This window comes from Bos taurus, chromosome 20, assembly GCF_002263795.3.
Source record: "Bos taurus isolate L1 Dominette 01449 registration number 42190680 breed Hereford chromosome 20, ARS-UCD2.0, whole genome shotgun sequence".
NCBI lineage: Eukaryota > Metazoa > Chordata > Mammalia > Artiodactyla > Bovidae > Bos > Bos taurus.
Window position 1 is genome coordinate 2,369,733 of NC_037347.1, and position 13,305 is coordinate 2,383,037.

At 52.6% G+C, this 13,305-nt stretch overlaps 1 protein-coding gene and 1 non-coding gene across 5 annotated transcripts in view; both read left to right on the forward strand.

The window, feature by feature from the left end:
• The window catches only part of KCNIP1 (potassium voltage-gated channel interacting protein 1), a 407,743-nt gene that overhangs the window by 135,126 nt on the left and 259,312 nt on the right, over positions 1 to 13,305 (forward strand). The window contains exon 1 of one of the 4 annotated variants that reach the window (XM_059878782.1): positions 10,839 to 11,422. The exons of 2 other annotated variants lie outside the window; for them this stretch is intronic. In XM_059878782.1, coding sequence (XP_059734765.1) covers positions 11,362 to 11,422 — 61 coding nt within the window. In that variant the 5' untranslated portion in view covers positions 10,839 to 11,361. Of the gene's footprint in view, positions 1 to 10,838; positions 11,423 to 13,305 lie in introns of those variants that run through there. One more of the 4 variants, NM_001013604.1, reaches the window with a different exon arrangement.
• Positions 3,377 to 3,433, forward strand: MIR12032 (microRNA mir-12032). The gene has a single exon (NR_162394.1). It is a non-coding gene; the product is annotated as a microRNA mir-12032 (primary transcript).

The window sequence follows — 13,305 nt, forward strand, 5'->3', positions numbered from 1 at the left end:
AAAAGTGAAAAAAAAAAAGTCACCCATGGCCCTCCACTGCTCTCAGCATAAAACACAAATCCTGCACCAAGGGCACAGGCCTTGCACAGCGTGGCCCCCTGGCCTCCTCTGGCCCCTGGCCCCCACTCCTCTCTGTGTCTGGAGCCCCCAGTGCACTCCTTCTGTGGGGCCTGGGCCTTGCTGTTTCCTTCATCTCAGCTTCTTTCGCCCCAATTCTCTGCTTCCAGGAGCATTGTGAGTAAAAGTTCTTCAGCTTAGCAGACGTTGGTGAGACGGGGTGAGTCTGGTTCCGGGTAAATGGTAAAATACTAGATTGGGTTGCATTCCGAAACCACAAAGTTCCCAACCCTGGAGATATTTACCAGTGTCAACCCTCTGCATCTGACTGTTTGGGGATGATTCCATCGTTCACTTCAATCATCTCTCATGGGTTTTATCACGTCGTCACCCATGGTGGATGGACCAGCTTTCCCCAAAGTCCATCCATCTGTAGGTTCGGGAAATCCATAGATGGAGTTGGTGATGCTCTGCCCATGGGGGCACTACTGCGGGAGTGAGCTGGAATGTGGCTCTTGTGGGTCCAGTTACAAAGCACAACCATGTGTTCACAGTGGGGTTTGGCTGGCAAGTTCCGACTCGTTTTTGAAGACCCAGCATCTCTGCTTTTGAGAAGCTATGCCTGACTGCCCTCCCTTACCCCACTCTTCTTCTTTGGGTTGAATTAGATGTCCCTTTTCTGAGCCACTATAGAGCTCTGAGCTGATTACCTGGGGCTCATGCCCACCTTCAAATGGCTAATATGCCACTGTCCTCACAGGACTATGAGCTTTCTTAGGGCCAGGAGCAAGACACTTCACCTCTCTCTGCATCTTTGGCACCAAGATGGGCCAGGTGGAGCAGAGCAGGGGCTGAGCGGATGCCGGTCAGACCGCTGGAGGGGTTGGCCGGGATCTCATACATACGTGGCAGAAACGGCAGACTCCAGGTGTGACAGCACGGGAAGCGGAAAGCAGGTGAGGAGCCCGGTGTCGTCTGCAGCCTTCCTCCATGTCCTCTTATTCAGTGGCCTGGATTCCAGCAAACCGCTTCAAGTCTTTATGGCACGCCACTCATCCGTACAGCATCTGCCATCCAGAACAGCCCTGAGCTGCGGGCACGAATACTAATGCACCACGCAAATGGCAGTCCAGAGAAAGAGAGCCCTGGACTGTCAATTAGCACCAGCTAGAGAGACCAGCCCTCTCAGTCACTAGGGGCCAGCCCAGTGCAGGAAAAGACAACAGAAAGAGAAATCATCTGGAAATGCTGCTGCTGTCAAGCCAGTGTCTTGTGGCAGCCTGGGAAGGGGGCCTCAGCCCAGGGGGAGGGATGGGGAGAGGGCCAGCCTGACTTCTCAGAAAGGGGTTACCGGGGGTGCCTGGGGAGCACGGGGGATGTCCCTGCTCCTGGAGGTGCTGCGTCTGCCTTCCCCACCACCCGCCACCCACAGGCCAGGTGACCAGGGGCCAGCTGCAGTGCCCATGTCTGCGGTGGCCTCTGAGCCAACACAGAGACTCTTCACGGCCATCCTCCTGTGACCCAGGACAGCCATCGCAGGAGGGAGAGTGAGTGGAGAGCCCCACTGCCCCTCCGGCTCTTCTGCTGCTTCTGTGTGTCCTCTGACTTCCTTCTCGTCCCTTCCCCCATCCACTGTGGTTTTCCCTTGCTGGGTTAACGGCATGAGCTTTGAGAACAGATAGAACTGGGTTCACACCCTGACGCTACAGCCCAGTCCAGCTTTGTGGCCCCGGGCAAATCACATCCCTCTCTGCCCCTCAGTTTGCTAATCTGTAAAATGGACACAAGAGCAGAGCCATTGTGGTATGGTGAGAATCGCTTTTTGAGTAGCTAAGAATTTCAGCCAACCTCTTCAGTTATGCCAGAAGTGTTTGATGTTGTGTTTCAGTTACTCAGTCATGTCCGACTCTTTGTGATCCCATGGACTGCAGCACCCCAGGCTTCCCTGTCCTTCAACATCCCAGAGCTTGTTCAAACTCATGTCCATCGAGTTGATGATACTATCCAACCATCTCATCCTCTGTCGTACCCTTCTCCTCCTGCCCTCAATTTTTCCCCAGCATCAGGGTCTTTTCCAATGAGTCGGCTCTTCACATCAGGTGGCCAAAATATTGGAGTTTCAGCTTCAGCATCAGTCCTTCCAAAGAATATTCAGGGTTGATTTCCTTTAGGGTGGACTGGTTTGATCTTGAAGTCCTAGGGACTCTCAAGAGTCTTCTCCAACACCAGAGTTTGAAAGCATCAATTTTACAGCACTCTGCCTTCTTTATGGTCCAACTTTCACATCTATACATGACTACTACTTTGCTTATTTCTTAAATTGCTGAACTTAATTTCTATTCCAAGTTTCCATTTTAGGGGATGGGGGCAGAAATGAAATCTCAATAAACTTAGGATGCTGCAACCCCTCAGATTTGCCTGAACATTCTTCTGGGGGCTTATTATGAAGAACCGAGTTGTGGGGTGGACTTTATCATCAATGTGCAGCCTGGCACCTCTGCAGGCAGTCTCTGGGAATCCTGGCCCCTGTACATTCTGTGGTCACAGTGCCACCCAGGTCACAGCTGGGCCCCCCATCCTGGAACCAAGGTTTGCTGGTTCTCTGGGGTTTTCTGGGCCATGCCCTTCCTGGGGCAGGGGAAAGAGTCTTCTTCTTGCCAGACTCAGCAGAAAAGATGCACAGGCCAGTAAAAAAGACACACTGCCCATATAGAGGGCTGGTGGGACTGGAAGAGGGACTCAGGGCTGTGTCCACTGACCCGGTTCTGCTTAGGAAATGGGTGAGGCATCCCCAGTTCCCTGATTCTCCACAGTCTGGGGTTTCAGGGCTGAATGCTGTGCCCGCTGTGGGCCAAGAACACATGTCTTGGCCCTGCTCTCCAACTGGCCTTTCATCTTAAACCAGAGTCTTTGTAAGTCAAAATCCCAGAAGGTGACTGCATTGATTCTATGTCATCTCTACCCAGGCAGTAAATGGCACAAGTCTCGACTGTGGAGCAGGGTGTGTGGTCAAAGGACGAAGCACAGGAAACATCGGCTGAGAGCTGGTAGTTTTAAGTGGCCTCCGTTCTGCAGCCCTGTCCCAGAGGCAGCCCCCAGGCAGCCCCCAGGACGACAGCAGCCACGACTCTGCTCCACGTTCCTTCCTCCCTCTTCAGGCTCCAGCTGCTGCAGCGGTGCTGGCGAGCTGGGAGCCCGCGCTGACGGGATCAGCCGGCCGTGCAGGGCCAGGGGCGCTCATCGCTGGCATCACTACTAATCATCGCACGGCACGGCTGCTGCTCCCGCCTCCCCTCCCTGCTCACTTTTTCCGGGGGCCTCTGGCCTGGAGAAGCCCTGGAGTGAAAACAGGCCCAGGGTGCCTCTAGGCTGGTGGCCCAGCGGCCGGTGGCCATAGCTTCAGCCTCCAGGCACCAAGGGTATGGTTGAGAGCAGCCCTTAGGGCCAGACTCCTCTCCTTATCCGTCCCTCAGCTCTAAGATGCCAGACCATTGCTGTGAATCCCCAGAGAAACTGTGCTAGCAGAAATCAGTTGCAACAGCAGCTGGAGGACTTGGGGCCAGACAGGCAGTGTGGGCTCTGAAGTCAGATCATCTAAGTTCAAGACTAGTTCCACCACTTATTTGCTGTGTGATGCCGGGCAGGTCACTCAACCTGACTTGCTTTGTTTGCCTCATTTATAAAATGGGGCATAATGAGAGTACCTACCTTACGGGGTCCTGAAATGAATAAGAAGGACTGGGTATGTGACCAGCATATAGTAAGAATTCCATAGATGGTGGCTACCATTGCTAACGTAATTGTTATATAACCTAAGGAGAATAAAGAAGGGGCATGAATACAGTTGACTCCTGAACATTTACCCAAGATTATGAATCCATTGGAGAAGCAATGGCACCCCACTCCAGTACTCTTGCCTGGAAAATCCCATGGATGGAGGGCTTGGTGGGCTGTAGTCCATGGGGTCGCTAAGAGTCGGACACGACTAAGCGACTTCAGTTTCACTTTTCACTTTCATGCATTGGAGAAGGAAATGGCAACCCACTCCAGTGTTCTTGCCTGGAGAACCCAGGGACGGGGGAGCCTTGTGGGCTGCCGTCTATGGGGTCGCACAGAGTCAGACATGACTGAAGCAACTTAGCAGCAGCAGCAGCATGAATCCATAATCTTGGGTAAATAATCTGATGCTGAAGCTGAAACTCCAATATTTTGGCCACCTGATGCTAAGAACCAACTCATTGGAAAAGACCCTGATGCTGGGAATGATTGAAGGTGGTAGGAGAAGGGCACGACAGAGGATGAGATGGTTGGATGGCATCACCGATGCAATTGACATGAGTTTGAGTAGGCTCCAGGAGTTGGTGATGGACAGGGAAGCCTGGTATCCTGCAGTCCATGGGGTTGCAAAGAGTCAGACACGACTGAGTGACTGAACTGAACTGATGAATCCATATTTTGTACAGATAAGAAATCCTGCCCATGATTTCTGTCCCCATTGCCCCAATCATTTCAGTGTCACCTGTCCACCCTGCCACTATGACAATTATCAGGGCCACCTCTACCCCACTTCAGCCTCGCTCTGCCCCTAACTCTCAGCTCGACCTCCTGCCCCATCTCTTGCTACCCAGTTCCACACTTGTTGTCTCCACCCCACCTCCACTCTGACTTTTGACCTCCTAAGCTGCCCTAGGCCCCTAACCTTGCAGAGTCCAGACTTTGGGGTGGGACTTAGAGTGGGGCAGGCCAGCCTGACCGCGTTTAAGGGCCTATTTCTTCACTGGTGGGCTTCCCTGGTGGCTCAGATGGTAAAGAATCTGCCTGCAATGTGGGAAACCTGGGTTTGATCCCTGGGTTGGAAAGATCCCCTGGAGAAGGGAATGGCAACCCACTCCAGTACTCTTGCCTGGAGAATCCCATGGACAGAGGAGCCTGGAGGGCTACAGTCCATGTGATTGCAAAAAGTCAGAGATGACTGAATGATTAACACTTGCACTTTCACACTTTGTTCACTTGGCAGAGCTAGAGAGGTCATTCCCACTGTTTCTTGACAAAGTCTGGGATGTTATAGGGGGTGTGTATCTGTCCTTTGTCCCTTGGACTGTGAGTTCTCCAAGCCAGTGAGCATCAACTTCTGCAACCCAGAGACCCACTTAGAGTGTGATAAACAGGAGGTGCTCACTAAATGCACTCATCAAATTGTGACTGAATGAATGAGTGAGTGAACAAAGTTTAATAATGATGTTAATGATGATGAGCATCCTTCCTGGAGCCTTGCAATCTGCCAGTCACTATGCTAAAGCACTTGAATGCTTCTCATTCAACCCTCACAACAACCCTAAGCAACTGGCATAATTATTACCTCCATTTTACAGAAGTTGAAACTGAGTCTTAGAGAAGTTAAGCTCAACTAAGAAGTGGCTGGGTCAAATCCCTTCATACAGTCTCTCCTCCTGAGGAAAGATTTTCTTAACCAGGTGTCCATAAATGTGCTTCAATAGGGATTCGTGAACACCACAAAACTTAATGCCAATTGTGAGTGCAAGCATGCGAGCCTTTGATCAAGTTCATGAAGCACCTGCGTTATGCTAGGTCTAGTGTGGCACCCATGACTTCCCTGACCTCCACAACGTGTAATGCTGTTTCAGATAATGCAAGCTGAGGTGCTCTGGCACGTCATTTCCCCCTCCCTGGATCTGGGTAACTCAGAAGGGCTTTGCTGCCAGTGTCTAGGCTGCGTGGGTGGCTGCACTCTGTCTGAACTCATCTCAGCCCCTGGTGGAGACTGTTCCAGCACTGGAGCATGAAGGGGGAACCCTTGAGGCAGTGCAGCTGTCAGGACGTGAAGGGCAGAGCCTGGGTCCTGGTTTCCCTCGCACCCCCCTCGCAGTCCACATCAGCCTTTCTCCCTCAAGGGGCATAATCAGCCTCGACAGATGAGGCCACGCTTGCTGCATGAGGACATGGCCCGGGAGAGTCACTTCCCAAGCTCAGATCTTACACTAAGGTCTTTTCTAGCTCCTAGGAAGGTGGGGAAGAAAGTGCTTGCAAAGGAGACCCAAGGAGGAGACTGAGGAATAGAGTTAGCACATTCTGAGCCAGGACTGTGCTCCAGGCAGGGAAACCCTGTGCTGAGTGCTTTTGCTATCACAATTGATTTTAATCTCATCCTGCCAGTGACATTGGTGGGATTGTTCCTCTTGCAAATGTGCAGAGAGTGAAGCTTTCAAAGATCAAAAAAACATGCTCAAGGTCACAAAAAAAACCCCACATTTGAAGCCTGATGTCCCTGAGTTGAAAGCTCTATCTGCTTCCCTGCCCTCTGGAGATCTATCTGTACTTGTGACATCACCTGTAGTTTGTAAAAAGTTATCTTACCTGGCTTCTGAGCACCCGCCACCACCTTATTCCATATTCACTCACTCCCTCATGATTGCTGTTTGTAAAGATGCGAGCATCTGACTGCCCTCAGCCCTAGATCAGCTCCAAAAGGCAGGGACTCTTGCTTCTTCTCATTCAGTACTGATCCATGTGTTTAGAATAATGCCTAGCAAGTAGATGTTGCTTAATAAATATACACTTTTTTTTTCAAAGTGTCTATTTAAGTAGTTTTTTTTTGATGTGGACTATTTTTAAAGTCTTTATTTAATTTATTACAATATTGCTTCCATTTTATGTTTTGGCCATGAGGCAGTGGGATCTTAGCTCTCTGACCAGGGATTAAACTCACACTCCCTGCATGGAAAGGTGAAGTCTTAATCACTGGATCACCAGGGAAGTCCCAATAAATATATGTTGAATGAATGAATAAATGAATACCTAAATTAACCCCAGAACAAATAATAAAGGGTATTTGCAGAGTGATTTACAGAGAGATAAAACATTTTTCTTTTACTTTATCCAACCCATCCCTCATACCAAAACTTGAAGGAGGCCTGTTCACATTTTACAGATGAAGCAGTCCAGTCTAAATTCACGAGCAGAAAGAGAAGTGGGGTGGGCCCCTTTCCCCTCCCTGAGTGACCTCAGTGAGAGTATCTGTGGGACACTCAAGATGTCCTGGGCCAGGCTGAGCCATGCTGGGAGGAGGCCAGGGGAAGGGGTGTATGCTTTGCTTTCTAACAGCTCACAATCTATTCAAGGAGGCCAGACTTATGCATGTGGAACATTTGGGAAATGGTAGAAGACAGCAGCTAGCAGAGTGCTGAATTGCACATAATCAGGTGCCAACCACATTCCCTTCCTTAACTAATCTGAGTCTTTTAATACCAGATGGGGATCCTGAGAATAGATTTCCTCTGAAACAGATGAAGAGCAAAGATGGAAGCCGAGGGGAAGGCGGTGGCTTCCTCGCTTTTCACACGGCTCACGCCTGGCCCCAGGCAGCCAGGCAGCGGCGGTGCACTCTCCCTGGCCATCATGCTCTGTGCTGGGCACACACCGAGGGCCTCACACACACGACTGCACTGCCCTTATGGCAATACTGTGCGTGTCCTGTGCTCAGTCATGTCTCTTTGTGACCCCACGGACTGTATCCTGCCGGGTTCCCCTGTCCATGGTATTTGCCAGGCAAGAATACTGGAGTGGATTGCCATTTCCTACTCCAGGGGATCTTCTCAACCCAGGGATGGAACCTGCGTCTCCTGTGCCTCTTGTATTGCAGGTGGATTCTTTACCCACTGAGCCATCAGGGAAGCCCGTACAATACTACAAGGTAGGCACTAATGCCGACCACAGAAGGGGAACATAGGGTTCAGAGAAAGGACTTATCAGGCCCAAAGCCATACAGCTAATAAGGGACAAAGCTGGGAATTGAACCCACATCTAGCAGCAACCCCCTCCCCAGATTCATGCTCTTAATCTGACACTGCTGCCTCCATGTGTGGTGGGAACTCAGTGATCTGCCCTTGTCCACAAGGATGGGAGGAGAATGACTGGAGGAGCAGTGATGAGCAAGGGAAGAAAGGAACACAGCTCGTGTGTCACGAAAACAGACAAGTGCACTGTGCTTCAGCAGGATCTCTGCGGGTCTCTGACCATCTTATCCTTTCCCCCCTGAACAGCCTCCTGGGGGTGGCCTAGGGAGCCCTATATAGGTGTTCATGTCAGAGGGAAAGCAAGACCTTGGCTCCAGAGACTTCTGAGGGTGTCGACAGGCTGTGACTGTGTATTTGTCTGCTCAGCCTGCTATAACAAGATGCCACAGACTGGATGGCTTAAACAACAGAAATTTATTTTCTCATTTTGGAGACTAGAAGTCCAAGATTCAGGTGAGGTGCCGGCAGAGATTGTGTCCAGTGAGAGCTCTCCCCATGGGTTGCAGATGGCTGCCTTCTTGCTGTGTATGCACATGGTCTTTCCTTGATCATGTGGTGGCGGTGGGGATCTGATGCCTGTTCTGTGGGCAGTAAGGACACTAATTCCACAGGGTCAGGGCCCCACCCTTATGACCTCATTTAAATCTCCATCACTTCCTTAGAGGTTGCATCTCCATATACCATCATTCTGGAGATTAGGGTTCCAACATATGAACTCGGGAAAGGCATAAAGATTTAGTCCATAACAGGATGCATGAGGGAGGGGTCAGAGTTGGAGACAGTGTGTGAGCTGGCTCACCTTCCAGGGTAGAGGGAGCCGCAGCCATTGAAACCAAGGTTGGTTGGAGCTGGCCGAGATCACCTTAGTGAGTACACCGTTCAGAACAGCAGGATAAAGGGCCCCTACAGCCAGGGGACTGATGGGAGGCTCCCGCTGTCTCCATGGAGTTCTCTCTTGCGATTTATCTGTACTCTGCTTCTTCAAGGGCTTTCCTGGTGGCTCAAACAGTAAAGAATTGGTCTGCAATGCAGCAGACCTGGGTTCAATCCCTGGGTTGGGAAGATCCCTTGGAGAAGGGAACAGCTACCCATTCCAATATTCTTGCCTGGAGAATTCCATGCATAGAGGATCCTGGCAGGGTATAGTACATGGGGTCACAAAGAGTCAGACAAGACTGAGCGACTTTCAGTGCTTCTTTAAAGAGCCTTGGGGGTGGAGGAAATGAGATAATGGCGAGGAGCCTGGTAGGCTGCAATCCACGGGGTCGCTAAGAGTCGGACACGACTGAGCGACTTTACTTTCACTTTTCACTTTCATGCATTGGAGAAGGAAATGGCAACCCACGCCAGTGTTCTTGCCTGGAGAATCCCAGGGACGGGGGAGCCTGGTGGGCTGCCGTCTATGGGGTCGCACAGAGTCGGACACGACTGAAGTGACTTAGCAGCGGCAGCAGCCTTTAGTAAAGTCTCAAGGGCCAATCCTGGTCACTCAGGTAGTGCGGAGATGAGCAGAGGCTGCAGGTGAAGTGGCTTGGTGCTCCGTCCAGAGACGCCTGAGAGACCTGGAGGCTGCAGTGAGGCTCCATCACCCCGTCCCCAGCAATGACCCCTCTGTTCCTTAAGTCCTGGCCATCCTAGGTCCTGTTGTATCCCAGGCTTCAGCCCCACCTCCACCCCTCTTCCTCAACAGGGAGGGCAGGAAGGAGGTAGGGCCAGCTCCTACCTGTTCTGCTCCATTATCCAGGATTCCAGAACTCAGAGCCATAGAGAAGCCCTGCACTGCTTGCTAGTTAGGAGACCTGAGGCTTTAAATCTGGTGGGACCCAGAGGTGAGCTCCCCAGCTCAGTGGCCCACAGTTGTCCTCATGTGCCAACGGGAGTGTTCCCAGGAGGTTCCCAGGACAGAGCCCCAGGCTCCAAGTTCTAATCCCACATCCTGGATGGGAAACTTCAGGGAAATTTCTTGCCCTTTGTTGTACAGTTGCTCAGTTATGTCTGACTCTTTGTGACCCCATGGACTTCGGCACCGGAGAAGGCAATGGCACCCCACTCCAGTACTCTTGCCTGGAAAATCCCATGGATGGAGGAGCCTAGTAGGCTGCAGTCCATGGGGTCGCTAAGAGTCGGGCACGACTGAGTGACTTCACTTTCACTTTTCACTTTCATGCATTGGAGAAGGAAATGGCAACCCACTCCAGTGTTCTTGCCTGGAGAATCCCAGGGACGGGGGAGCCTGGTGGGCTGCCATCCATGGGGTCACACAGAGTCGGACACGACTGACGAGACTTAGCAGCAGCAGCAGGACTACAGCACACCAGGCTTCCTTGTCCTTCACCAACCCCCAGAGCTTGCCCAAACTCATGTCCATCGAGTCGGTGATGCCATTCAACCATCTCATCCTCTGTCATCCCCTTCTCCTCCTGCCTTCAATCTTTCCCAGCGTCATGAGTTGGCCCTTCATACCAGGTGGCCAAAGTATTGGAGCTTCAGCTTCAGCATCAGTCCTTTCGATGAATATTCAGGACTGATTTCCTTTAGTATTGACAGGTTGGATCTCCTTGCAGTCCAAGGGCCTCTCAAGAGTCCTCTCCAACACCACAGTTCAAAAGCATCAATTCTTCGGCGCTCAGCTTTCTTTATGGTCCAACTCTCACCTCCATAGATGACTACTGGGGAAAAAAAGACATCCCAGTTGGACTTACCCTTATACACCCCTCCCTGGGTGGAGCAGACTTTTTTCTCACCCCGTGAATTCAGGAGGTGGATTAAATAAGATTTTCCCTGAAGACAAATGAAACAACGCACCCCACACGGGCCACACACACGTTCTCCGGAGGGGTAATCTGCCTCCCCCTGAACCCCACCCATGCGCCAGACCTCAGCCCCCGGCGCCCCCGTGCGCTCCGGCCCCGCCCCGCCCCTCCGGGGCTGCCCGCCTGCCGCTTTCTGCGAGCGGCTCAGACTCGCCTGGAGCGCGGCAGGCAGGCAGGCAGGCGCGCGGCTCCGCTCTACGCCGTCCCTGCTCTGTTCATTCATGATTGGTACTCGGCCCCCCGAGACCCAGCCCGAGCGCCGGGAGGGGAGCGGAGCGTGCGGCAGGAGGGGCGGGCGAGCGCGGCTCCCGCACCGCACGCGGCGCTGGCTCGGGAGCTTCGGCCGCGCGGGAGCGCCGGCCCGGTGTCCAGCGCCAGACAGGCTTTATCGTCCTCCACCCTCGGCGAGGGGAGCGGCCGGGCTCGGGTCCGGAGGCTCGCGAGGAGCCGCTAGCCCTGTGAGTCAGTGCATGTGCGGGGCCGAAGACGGAAAGGAAAGGCTCCCAGAGCCCCAGCCCCACACTCGCTGAATACCAAGCTGCAGCAAGCTGCCGGGTGCTTTTTTTTTTTTTTTTTAATCTCCTCCAATTCGGAGTGGAAGATCCACACTGCTTTCCTTCCAGAGGAGGGGAGGGGCAGGGCCCGAGGTCCCAAGTCGCACACAAGTCTTCGCTGCCATGGGGGCCGTCATGGGCACCTTCTCCTCTCTGCAAACCAAACAAAGACGACCCTCGAAAGGTAAGCCACCTCCTTCTTCCTTTTGTTCCCTTGGCTGGTTTGGGGGGGTGCTCGGTGCTGTGCAGGGGTGTGCCACCTGTTCCCCTTGGCCCGGACGCCCCTCTCCATGAAGAGTAGGTTTAGGTTCCTGTATCCACAGGAGTAAGAATCGGGCGGGAGGATTCGTGTGAACGTAGGTGAGCTCGCAGAGGAGAGGGCCAGAGTGGATTCGGACTTCAGGGACCACGGGACCTCTCTGGGACACCAGGTACTACGACCCTACTCCTGGGGGAATCTCTCAGCGCAGAAGGCAGAGGCAAATTCAGGTCGGGGGGAGCCGCTGAATTATCTGGGTGTAAATGTTGAGAAGCTCTCCCCATTCCCATAGACGGCTGTGGGCATCTGGGGAGGGTGCCTGCACATTCACACTGAACTCCCTTCCGGGCAGCGATGCCATGCAGACCTGGGGGCCGGTCATCAGGGAGAGAGTGCTGTCTGCCCACCCTAATAAGCCTCTGCAAGCCAAAAGGAGTCAGCTGCAGTCAGGTGGTAAAACTTCCAAGGCTGTGTGCTGGTGGCTCAGGGCGTCAGGAGCCAGGGCATCACACGAGATGCTGCCACTCTCTGGGCACCGCTGAGGAGCTGAGGGCACTGTCAAGGTCTGGCGGAGACGTGAGCTAACATCGGGGATTAGAAAGCATAATATCTTGGAGTCCCTTCTCTGCCTGGGTGCCAGCTGAGATAAGCCTAGTCTCACCAGTGGCACAGTTGCCCAGCGGGTCCACAGGAAGTTGGGGAAAACGTGTTGCACCACAGGGGTCTATACAGACCTCCTCTCCACCTGCTTGAAAGTTGGTTGTTGGAATAAAGACACTGCATGCAGTTAGGAAAAAGAATATGTGGGTTTGGTTTGTTCGGATTTTATGCTCGAATATTCTTGTGAGTGGTAGAAAGATTTTAAGTTACCTGACCATTAAACCTCTAAGTTCTGCTGTTGGAGCCCAGGTTCTGGCTCCAGGTAGGCTTAGAGCTATCCCTTATGCTGGCTGGTAATTAGATCAGCATTAGGATAATGGTGGACCCCAGGGTGCACAGTGAGTCCATTGTCAGGACTTGGTTGGTCTCCCGGTTCATTAGGGAAGTCTGCATCATAGAGCTACCTCTTGAAGAATAACTTCTCAACGAGGGGTCTTGGCATCTGGCCCAGTCCACAGAGACCTCAGGCTGCTGAATACTGAGGAATAAGATCTCTGCGTGAGGATCTTAGGTGACGAAGCTGGGTTGGCATTCAGAGCCTAGAACATGGGAAAGAGGCCTCCGCCCATATGTCCAGCTGAGTTATACATCCTTCTGGCAGGAAAGGGACTGGTTGCCTTCTTACCATTCCTATGCAGGAGAGGTCTGCAAGCCTTGGCCTACAACCTTGACATTGAGCCCCACTCCTCATGGATGAGTGGGGACAAAGTTCAGCACCAAATCCTGGACGCACCCCCCCACCACCACCATCCGACCACCGTGAGGTCCCAGAGGCCAGAGTACTGTGGGGACAAGAAACTCAGGATTTGCATCCTGGGAGGCAGCTAGGTGTCACAGAAAGATCTTGGACCCTAGAGCCCAACAGTCTGGGTGCAAACCTCAGGCCCATCACTCCCTTCTTATGTGACTTCAGGAAAATCCCTCCACCTGTCTAAGCCTGAGTTTTCTTATCCATAAAATGGACAGGCATACTGTCTCCAGGCAGAAAACAGGTTGTGGAGGAAGTAGAGAGAAGGAGGACCATGCGTGGATTACTGTGTTCGCTGCACCCACCAGGGACCCAGAGGAGACTGTTGAAAGATGCCAAGGTCAACTGAATGATGGATATGAAGGACACAGAGGATACAGTCCTCACAAAGGATCGGGCA